This window comes from Micropterus dolomieu, linkage group LG22, assembly GCF_021292245.1.
Source record: "Micropterus dolomieu isolate WLL.071019.BEF.003 ecotype Adirondacks linkage group LG22, ASM2129224v1, whole genome shotgun sequence".
NCBI lineage: Eukaryota > Metazoa > Chordata > Actinopteri > Centrarchiformes > Centrarchidae > Micropterus > Micropterus dolomieu.
The window spans coordinates 4,191,157-4,202,348 of record NC_060171.1 but is presented as its reverse complement, the minus strand read 5'-3'; the positions used below and the strand labels follow the sequence as shown (position 1 = coordinate 4,202,348).

Below are 11,192 nucleotides of genomic sequence, written 5' to 3'. Positions count from 1 at the left end.
CTGTATGTCTGCTGTTAATAGCCAGGTTTCCGTTTAAATGTAGTGCAAATCTGAACAGAATTTTCCGGAAATCAGCGTAAGTAAATTTGAAATTTTCCGTATTTCCATCCACTCCTGTTATGCAAATATTTAAAGATGATCTGTCGAGATTAGCAGTAGGGGGCACTAATGTTCCAGTCAGGTGCCATTATATAATTACAGAAGAAGAGTTCACAACCAGAGTAGTTAAAAGAGCTGGAATAGATGGGAAAATGGCATTTATGTTTGTTTTGTGTACTAATTTAAGGAAGGTTACAGTCTCCTCATTGCTCTTATGTTAACATAATGCCTCTAGTTATGTTGTGATTTATTTGCTCAGTCTGTTTCCATTGCACTTTTTACTTTTATCAAAACACATTTTTTCACCTCAGCCAAGCGTAAAAAAATTGTGTGCAAAATGTCAGCATATATATCAATGAATTTATAATATATTCAGTGTTTCTATTCAGGTTTTTTATATGCAAAATGTAAATGTTCATAAAAACAGGAGGATGGAAACACACCTACTGTCAAATAATGGAAAAATGCGAAGACACAAGCGAGACACAAGTACAAGCGGCAGAGAAACAAGCCTACATCGTTGTTCAAAGCTGCTGCTTTTCTATCATTCAGGGTCCAGCTTTGCAAACTGAGAAAAATGAATCACAAAATGAAACAGCCTTGTTTGATGAAAAATAATTTTACTAAATCTGTCACTTTTTATATAAAAACTAGAAAGTGTCTTGTGAGAACACATTTATTCACAACACAAGCTTCAACAAAGCCAGCCACCAGAAGAAACCCTGTCGTGGACCAACATGTTGGACAGAAAACAAAAAAAACAGCAAAGCCAACTTTTAACCAAAGTACTTTTATCTGTAAAATATGTAAAAGAACATTATTCTGATTTGAAAACATGTATGTAAACCATTGTTTCTGTATCAACAAAGAGCTGTCAGAAAACCTTTTCGTGAGTTCACGTTGTGAAAAACATGCAGACTGAGTCAGAACATAAACTTTATTTCTCTACACATCAGTATTCACAGTAGCTTTCACACAGTAACAAAATACAACAGTAGTGTCTGAAACAAATACAGTCTGCTGCTACGCTGTGTGACACGTTAAGTAAAATACTGTTAAAAAGTGAAATAGTGTGAAATAAAAATGAAATATTTCAATACAAAGTGAGAATAGTTGTGAGCGGTAGGTGAGTTCAGGCCTGTGACAGATCCACCTGAAATGACAAACATCACACACACGTTAAGTTACAGCAGATTTAGGACTGGATGGATGTTCAAGACAAAAAATTCTTCATTCAGACATCATGTTTCAAAACACAGTTAGAGGTATTTAACTATGATCTGTCAGCCAATGAGCAGCTGGAGCTGACTGGACTGTCCTGAGGACACCGGGCTTTTGTCTGTACTTCCATCAAAGCAAAGATCAAATGGGTACTTTTCTTTTTTATATGGAATTTTCTTCTTTACTCTGTTTATCATCTGTCTCCATTGAAGGCTTGAAGGGATTAAAAACACCAGATCTTCGGTAAGGGCTTGTTTTTGAAGGATTCATTGTGTTCCTTTAGATTTATATTGTCACGGTTTGATCATGTTACTCAGATTCTGCTGTTGTCCTAATGCATTTCACAAAAGCATTATAAAGATTTGATCATGATTCTTAATATTTGTTCCTATCGTGTAAACCACTTGTGTTTAAAGCTCTCTGAACTCAGTGGAAATGTGAACAACAGTTTGTTTTTTCAGCCTCTTCCCAGCAGCTCTCTGAGCCATCAGTCTTATCAAACAGCAGTGAAGAAGTAATGCTATTTATAACTTGAGAGTGACAGAGGTGCCTGATGACAGCACTGAGGGGGTCTAATGGCTTTTGGAGGCTAAATTATGTCTCTGATGCTTCCTTCAAACCTCGAACGTAGATCAGCCGGACAGACTCACAGGAAGTCTTACCCTTTTTAAGGACCTGATGCTGCTCCCACGAATTGCCGCCATCAGGTCGTCGCGGCTCGACCTCTGCGGGGGTGGCAGGAGTGACGATTCGTCTCGTCTCTTCTGCGGTGACGGCTTCAAGGCGTTCTTCAGGTCTTTAAGAATGTCTGTGCTCTCTTTTTCGTTGGCGCCGTTCTTGAGCTTCTTTGACTTGGGTTTTCTTTGGTTTGACTGACTCTTCGTGCCGTTCGAGCCTTCGTGCTGTTTGACCATTTCGGCGATCTTCCTTGTCGGCGGGTCTAGAGATGGAGGAGGAGGATTTCTGTTTTGATTCTGAGCAGTCTTAGAACATTGTGATGGCTTATTTGGTGGTCTGTTTTCTGCAGATGAACCAGAACCTTGTCCTGACACCTCTGGAGGACTCTCTTCCTTCTTCTGTTGGAGCCTCTTCTGTCGCTGTTGGTCCTGGTTGCGCGTCAGGATGCCGGTCGCTGTCATCCGCGGTCCCGGGAGGTCAAACTGGTAACCGAGCTTGAGCAGAGTGGTGTTTTCCCTCAGCAGCTGGACCATCTCCATCTCCACCTTCCCCCCGCAGATGTGCCTCTGGTTGTGAAAGCGAAGCTCCACTAGTGTCCTGTTGTGCTGCAGCGCCGCCAGCAGAGCCAGGATGCCCTGACCCGACACAAAGTTGGACTCGATGTTCAGGTTTCTAATGATGCGGTTCTCACGGAGCATCTTGGAGATGGCGAAGGCCACCCGGTCGTCGGCATGGGTGTTGGCGAGGCTGAAAACGTGGACATGAGTATTTGTGCACAGGGCCTCTGCGAATCGAAGCAAGGTTTCCTGGGTAATATCTTCTATGTTGTTGAGGTTGACTTCGATCACGGTAGGGTCATCACACAAGATCTGCTCCAGAGTTTCGTCGATGATTATCGGGTTCCCGCTAGGTCTGTCAGAGTTTGCATCCAGGTTTTTGTCTGTGGTTTCAGTCCTCCTCGATTCACTCTTCAAGCCTTTGGACAGACTTTTCTTCTGAGGACATTTACTCCTTATAGGAGCCTCCTTTTTACACTCGTCTTTCTTTTCCGCCTCATCTTTCTTCGCATCATTTTTGCTAAAGGCACCTTTCTTCCCCTTTTGCGAAATCTTCTTCCTGTCGCTGTCAAGAGTCTTGCCGCTGTCGCTGGTGGTAACAGTCACTGGCTCCCCCCTGCTCTTATCTGGGCGTACCTCCTGCACACGATAACAGGACAGAAAATAAGGTCGAACCCTGACATTCTCCGGCCTCTGACTTTTAATTAAGAACCCTCAACAACACTGGCAGACATGAAGCTGACATTTTCCAGACTCAGACTCTGTTTTTCAGCAACACATTACACACTTCATCATTATATATATCATACCAGTGGGTTTATGTTTGTACAATTGAAAAACTTGCATCTGAAATGATAGAGGATATCATAAACTAAAAGGCTTCGTATGAAAACCACATTTGATTTTTGACCAAATATGCACGAGTATGACTTGATATTGTAATTTGTATGTGAATTCAGCAATGTGAATCCGAATGACCTGCAGTGAATTTAGTATTGATCTTCCTCAAAGTTGGAGGACTTCTAAAAACTATTAAAATTTGTTGAGTCATAGTTCTTCTCAAGGTTTCTGCCTCTTAAAATAATGGATTTTTTTGGCCTCTGTCAAAGTCTGTTGTTTCCCCACCTGCTGAAAAAGTGAAGCCTGTCTGCGCCAAGTTAGCTAACATCTCCACCCCACTTCAGACTGAGCTGAGCAGGAAAGCTTCAACAGCAAACTGCGTCTTTTGGCTGCTATGTAACTTAACATTACCTCAATTTATAGAAAGTAACTGGTAGCTGTATTTTATTTATTCCTACTTGTCCAATGTTGAGAACATCAGTTACAATCTGAGAGTAAAATGGTGTAGCCTGCAGCTCTGTCCTGTACAGACTGGTTCAATTATTTTTTAGATGAAAGAGTGGTTGTTGGGAAAAGAAAGGACGGAGGTGACCGGAGGAGCTGAGGTTAGTAAAGCTAATTAGTGATGCAAACTAGTCCTTATAAGCTAATGAGGAGACGTTTCTTTTTGGATTTTAATGTGCAAATAAAATGCACCTCAGAAGGGAGGAGGTTTCTCATGTTGCACGCAAAAGGCAAACATGAACAATCGTATCTATAACGATTCTGAGGTCATATTAACAGGGTTTTAGGGGGTGAGGCCCAAAACATGCTGTGCAATAAATGTTAAATCACTGTGGAGAGCGTCATAACCAACTTAATAACTTTCCCCAAATCTAAAGGGTGTAGTTCCTCCCCAGTAGACTCATCTTTTACTGTTGGTTATTTATTATCTGCTCTAGCTTTTCCAACTCTTTGTTCAGACATATGGTGAAAATAATGGCCCGATATGATGTGAAATTACATATTTGTCATTGGAAAATGTAAAGTTTTCTCGGGGGAGGACCCCCAAACCCCCGACCACCCTGACCATGAACACCAACACCAAAACATTTAGCTAAAGGACACATTAAAATGGGTCAACACTGAAGTTTTAAACTATTCTGATGTGCATTGCATTGTCATGGACACAAGAGCAATACTGCTGAGACATGTTGTGTTGGGGTTTTATATTCAGACAAAAATTTTGCTTCACCTCCGCTGCTATAACTCCATCCTAGGCGAAACACTGGATGACTTTTGTTATGAAGTGGCGCTTTATAAATAAAATTGAATTGATTAAAAAAAAGAATCGACACCCCACAATGCAAACGGATATTCTTTCAAACTCCACACCTCCAGTCTGTAATGCAGATAGTTATACATTTGTATTCTCCAAGCCCAAGCTGAGATAACCCTGATGACATCACTATGACATCGTCATAGGATTTTTTTCCTCCAGAGCCAGTGGCAGCTGTTTTTTTAAGAGAAAATCAAGTAATTAAAATAAAAACAAACAAAACAATCTGCGATTTTGCGTTGTACAAAGTACAAGTCAGCATTACATTCTCTTTGATCTGGGCCATGCCCCCTATCATTTCTGTCAAACAGAAATCAACTGCTGGAGGTCTGGAGAATTGTAATTTGCAAAGAGATTAGTGTAGTTGTTCATCAATTGTGGATGTAGAAATATTGATTACTGCACTTTTAAAGATGTCAATTAAATTAATCAATAAAATGTAAATGAGTTTATTTGACTTTAGCTGTTGAGTTACTATAGTGTCAGACAGAGTTCCTTTTAACAGACTGTCATTTTTATAGTGGCATGTCATTCAAATTTCTCAAATTAAAACTAAAGGTACTCCTGTCTCTTTGCATTACTGACATAAACTGCTGCTCCTTTTCCAAAGTTTTAGATTGATTTCCAGCCCTCCAGGCAGCCAGTGGTTTCAGATGATTTCTTTTAAAATCAACCTGAAGTGACTTGAAACTTGCTGCAAAGAGACAATCCGTCACATCCAAAATGTAACTTTTTTTTACTGTCACAGTTACGGATCATTATGTGGTGAATGCAGGTGCAAGCAGGGACCATTTTAAATCAAACCCTGAAGATAATAAACAAACATGGATGTTGTGAAAAGTGAATTTGGTAGTTTCTAAAAACTCAGATGTCGGAGCATCCTTTACGGCACCCAAAAGTAGAGTTTTGAAAACAATCTCTGCTTTCCTAAAACAAAAACAACTTCAGGCAGAAAGACTCTCTTGGTAGTTAAAACATGCAGTAATGATCCTCTAAGTGTGCCGACAGAGTATTGATGTCCCTTCTTACCTGTCTGACGTTGGACTCCATCCTTTGGTCTTCCAGCAGCTTCTTGTTTTCATCCTCCCAGTATTTCTGCAGAGCGTCCCTGTCGAAGGTCCCTGATGGAGTTTTGCCGGTCTGGTCTTTCTGCCTCAGGCCGATGGGGACGTTGTCATCCAGGTCGACCAGCTCCCTCTCCAGCTCCTGGAGCTCCTCGGAGGACAGAGTGGCCAGCAGCTCGTCTTCGTCCACCTCCTCGTACTTCTTCAGCTCCCTGCGGTAGCCAAAGGTACTCATGGTTCTGCGATCGTTTCAGGACTCTCTGAACACTTAAATATCTAACTGAATCTGCTTTTGCTCGATGGTTTGTCCTCCATCAGATCCCTTCAGACCAGGGATACAGGTGCCATATCAGAGTCCTCGTTCATCTACTGATCCAAACTACCAAAGTTGCCTGACAGGGAGAAAGGGGAGGGTTACCATGCTGCTGATGGTCCTGTCTTTTTTTAGGGTGTTGGGTGGGGGGGTCAATGAGATAGGCTTACTGCAGGAATGTGAGCCCTCTGAGTGGCCTGTGCCGAGAGCTCACCAGCAACTCGAAAGAAACGAAGGAAGCAAAATGCTGTGGGGAGACACCAGAGATGCAAGTCTGTGGTGTTACGCAATATGTCAGGACACAGAAACACGCGTTGTCAGGGAACAATCCAGTTGCAGGGAAACACTTGTTCTCCCTGAGGATGGTGGGATTATGCACAGTACATCTCCAACTTTTTATGGCCGTTTGCTGGAACAGAAACAAAGTGGTTTTTATCTCCACAATCTGTCATGTCACATTCAAACCTTATCAGTTCACATTCAAACCTTATCAGTCAATAAAGGTTAACAACTGTTATGAAATGACTTGTCTTAGTGCAGCTCAGATAAAAACTAAAGTACAAGACATAAAACAACCTCACCTTAAAATCTATTTATTGGCTGTTCATCAATAATAAACTTTGAAACTCAACTTTTGAGGCAACATAAACAAGAAATTCTGAAAGTGAGGTGAGATTGTTTGGTCAACTGCTGTTCCTAAGGTGAAAAATGAACTCTACAATACGAATAAAACTTTAGAAAGATAAAATCTAATCATGACGATGTCCAGAGGCGGCACAGGAATCCAGTCTTTGGTAAAACTTTATTTAAATTTAAGGGCCATGATTGTTGGAACTATTCTGGTTATTTTTGTCTGTAGTCTCCACTCTGCTCGACTTTCTTGACCACATCTAACTACTTTTTAGTGAGTAGTATTAACTTGACGGACCGGCCCCAGATTTCAGTCTATAAAACATGTTATTTGAAAGAAAAGCAATTTCAAACCCGTGGTAAATTTACATAATGTCAAATCTCTAGATTATTGTTGTATTTTGCTGGACACAATTAAAATAACTCTTGTACAGTATAACAGAAAAAACACCAATAACTGCAACCTCAAGTCGAACTAAACTTAAACTCTGCACAGAGCTCCTTTTTATTAGCTGCAGAGCTGTTGTAATGAATCCTACCATATAGCATAGGTGTTGTCATTATTGTGTCCACCCCTGTACTCGTCACACAAGTAACATTTGTATGAATGTGTAGGACTGACCCCAAGTTTTTTTGAGGGGAGGGTAGTTTGTTGTTTGGTTGCCAAGACAATCATCACAGCTCAGTAACAACAACATGCATCCATCACTGAGCATGTTTAATGAGCTGCTTGGCACTCGTGTAATGTTACGCGAGTGACATAAAACCGCTCTCATCCTAAATCTGCTGTAAATTTGACCCTTGACCTGGATTATTGCAGATTAGCATCAGTCATCCAGCTGTGCAGTCCAGACTGGGAATGGAAACAGTTTCAGTTACAAAACAAATGAGCAAACTGATTAATATTTATTTGATATTCATTCGTTTTTAGATTCATTTCCTTCCTTCCTAGGTTGGTTTCAGTTAATTTCTTTAAATGCACAGAGATAATTTATCATCTGTTTATCTATCTTTATTTATTTGTTTATGAATTACACATTTCCGTGATTCTTTGGAATAATGGTGCGTGTCAGAATTCCCAGTTCCCAGTTGGAAATTTCATCTGGAACGCCCCTTTTAAATCGGATTTCCTTTGCTCTACCCCCAACTTTGTGATCCAAGATGGCTGCTCCGTGTTTCAACAGTTAGTGAAAGCTGTAGTCTGTAATGTTTATTTGCACTTCTGTGTGTTTGTGTCTCATATAAGTCCTGTCCAACTGCTCTCTGTGGACGTGTTGCTACTGTGTTTAGTACGCGTGAATACCTCTTAATGCGTTTTTATCAACCAGCGTTGGTAACAATGGCTAACCTGGCTATATGTGAACAACGGCTGGCCGAGCGAAGTTTTCCGACGTGTAACTGGAACGTGGTCAACTCGGGCGTGACGTCATTCGTAGCTCCGACCTCCCAAGTAAATGGAACGCACCATAAGTCCCAAACCTTAAAGCAAACATTATTGTTTATAATACTACTGTAATGTTTGTGTTTTTTAAAGCTACACTAATCAATATTTTTATTTCAACAACGGCTCAAAGGACAATGTGCAATGCGAAAGGTGTCACTGGTAAAGATGAATACACAGAGAATTGTCACCAACTTTGCAGCACCAATGAGCCTTTTAGCTTCTTTTAGCTCCTACTTTTAGTTTAACTTAAGCTTACTGGCTGGTTTAGTGCCAGTGTTTCTAGCAGCAGCAGGAAGCTGTGATAAACCCACTGTACACTACCCTGCCCAGCAGCAAACAGCAGAAAGACACAGTTAGAGACTAGCTGGTGAAGAAAGTTTCAAATCTAGCAGCTAAATTCCCAGATATTTTTCTCAGGAGTTGGTGGAGACCAAACCAGAGCTAAAAGGTGTGTGCATATTGGACTTACATACATCAAATGGACACAAACACAACACCATGATAATGTGTTTGCTGGATACTCATGTATTGGCAATATGTTAGCCACGTATACACTACAAGGTAATAAATATGTCAGATGTTGTGTTTTTAGCTCGTTCTAGCTCTAACCTTTGTTGATTTTAACACAGTCATGGCTGCTGGATGGAATCATGTTACCTGAAAATCCTGAGATATGTTACTTACATAAAATGTTTTATTTAATTTGTCTGTGTTTTGTTTTAGGACATTAACACACTTGCTGGTTACAGCTGCTTTCCAGAAGGTGTCAACAGTTTGGAGGTCATTCAAAACAACGTGACCTCTTCTTGTTATCAGGTTCTCGGGTGACCTGCCAGAATGTGGAGCCACGTTGTGTTTGTTGTTGTTTTTGCAGGTCAGGGGGTTAAATTTAGACCTGCTTTCACTGTGTGTTACAGACAGGAAGCAGCTCACACCTCCTGACTGTGTTTACTGTCAGTTTGTATTGTTGTGCTGCACAATTGTTACTTTCAGGGCTGAAGGTCGTTCAGCTGCAGTTCCTCTAATGGCCACGAGATGGGGGAAAACCCAACTTCTCTCTGGCAAGACAAAGTCATTTTGTCAGTCCATCACTTGGATCCAGACTGAAATCTCTCACCAGCTATTAGATTTTCACAAGATTTGGTTCGGACATTCATGGTACCCAGAGTATGAATTTTAGTGACTTTTTATGTAACGAAACAAACACGTCAAACTTAAATGTTTCCACATCAAACACACACACGGATTGGCCCAAAATATTATAGTCAGTTTAGAGGCAATGTATCACAATAACACAAGTTTAATTAAATACAGTACAGATGCATTTACAACTGTTAGAAATGTGACAGCAGAAATTTATTTCTCAATACTGATTATTCTTAAATTATAGCCGGGACCTTTATTTACCTCCACTCCACCTTTATTTGAAACAGGCTTATATTAGAGACTGGCCTTTTTCTAATTTCACCCGTTTTATAAGTATATTTGATCATATTTTAGTAAGAACCCTCCCTGTTTTCTGATCTGCTCCTGTTTTCAATTAGCTGTTGATACAAATGCAACACTTCCTCCTTGTTCATTTACATTTATTCATTTAGCTGAAGCTTTTATCCAAAGCGACTTACAATTGCTATACATGTCAGAGGTCGCACGCCTCTGGAGCAACTAGGGGTTAAGTGTCTTGCTCAGGGACACAATGGTGTCTCATAGTGGATTAGTGGTCTCTCACACCAAAGGCATGTGTCTTAGCCACTTCCCCATCACCACCCCCGTGTTGACAAATTCAGTATAATTACATGTAAGTACATTTCCACAGCACTCAGTACCAGTATCAGTGATGTCATACACACTACACAAACACCTTATCTGTTTAACACTAATACTGTTTTTATTCACTGATTAATTCTAATCACAAACTACTTTGCTGTTTTTTTTTTTTATCTAAATCTGATAAATTCCCTCAATTGATGTCCCTCGAGTCAGCATCGGTTTAAAAAAAAACAAAAAAACAAATCTGTTGGTGTGGAGTTTGAAAGAAGTGAATTTACCAGACCTCTGTGGCATGCTCCTCATCTCCGCTTTAGGCTAGTTCTTTTCTCACACACACACTGTAACAACAGATCCTCTGCACTGCAATTCAAACATTTTCAACATTTATGTGATAAGGCTACATTAGCCACAACTAGCATTACAAGCGCAAATCTCCAAACAAAGTGTTGGTTGTTGAGTTGCATTGTGGGTAATTCTCCCAGTCTACCAGGAACAGTAGGGAGTATGAAACACTGGGAGGCTTTTAATCTCAAGTAAGTTTTACTGACTCAAAACAACAGCAGAGGGGAAGCAACTGGAATGAATTAGTGCCAGATTCTACTTGATCCTCTGACATTATGTAGATGCCTGTTTTTATTTACAGTTTTCAAGAGGCCTACCTGCTTTTGGTTATGTAGTGATCTGAACAACACCTGGTCTGTTATATTTCCACAAACAGTTAAGCTAAGATGACGATTTCTCCAACACTTGAGTTCACACGGTACAGACCTGGGCCTGTATTCATCAAACTGCTAAAATTGTGGACTTGAGTGAAAGATATAAGTAGAGCGTTTGACTACGAAATGTAACAAAGCGTGTATTAAAAACAGAAACGCTGGGGCCTTGAACACCCTGTTGTTATGTACACGTGGCTGCTGATTGGGTAACATATCTGACACACCCACCAAACAAGAGAAAACGTACCTCAAAGCCTAAGCAAGATTGTGCACACCCTTTTCAGATTGAAGGTGCTCCTGTTCTAGAGCGACTTTCCAAAACAAAGTCCTAGTCTACTTTTATATTTATGCTTTTTAAATATATTAAATTTTGTTCTTTTCTTGTGTTACTTGCTATTAAAGATATGAAAGATTTCACACAAATAAAATTAACTTTTTTGATATGTAAAATTAGATTTTTTTGTAGAAAAAAATATCACTGAGTAAAATGTAAGAATGAAAAATAGGGCAAATCCTTCATTCTATTACAACACATAGTAATT

General features: G+C 40.2%; 1 protein-coding gene across 3 annotated transcripts; it reads right to left on the bottom strand.

The window, feature by feature from the left end:
* Nucleotides 1-1,001: 1,001 nt before the first annotated feature.
* lmod2a (leiomodin 2 (cardiac) a) lies at nucleotides 1,002-10,794 on the bottom strand. Of its 3 annotated transcripts, XM_046038644.1 has the most exons (5): nucleotides 10,218-10,794; nucleotides 6,261-6,499; nucleotides 5,743-6,169; nucleotides 1,983-3,194; nucleotides 1,002-1,252 (listed from the first exon to the last, which is right to left on the bottom strand). In XM_046038644.1, the coding sequence occupies exons 3-5, from the start codon at nucleotides 6,010-6,012 to the stop codon at nucleotides 1,232-1,234; spliced, it is 1,503 nt and encodes a 500-aa protein (XP_045894600.1). In that variant the 5' UTR covers nucleotides 6,013-6,169; nucleotides 6,261-6,499; nucleotides 10,218-10,794; the 3' UTR covers nucleotides 1,002-1,231. The 3 variants fall into 3 exon arrangements, with proteins under 3 accessions (XP_045894600.1, XP_045894598.1, XP_045894599.1); XM_046038642.1 differs by having other exon boundaries at nucleotides 5,743-6,499; nucleotides 10,213-10,794; XM_046038643.1 differs by lacking the exon at nucleotides 10,218-10,794 and adding an exon at nucleotides 9,152-9,224 and having other exon boundaries at nucleotides 5,743-6,499.
* Nucleotides 10,795-11,192: the final 398 nt, after the last annotated feature.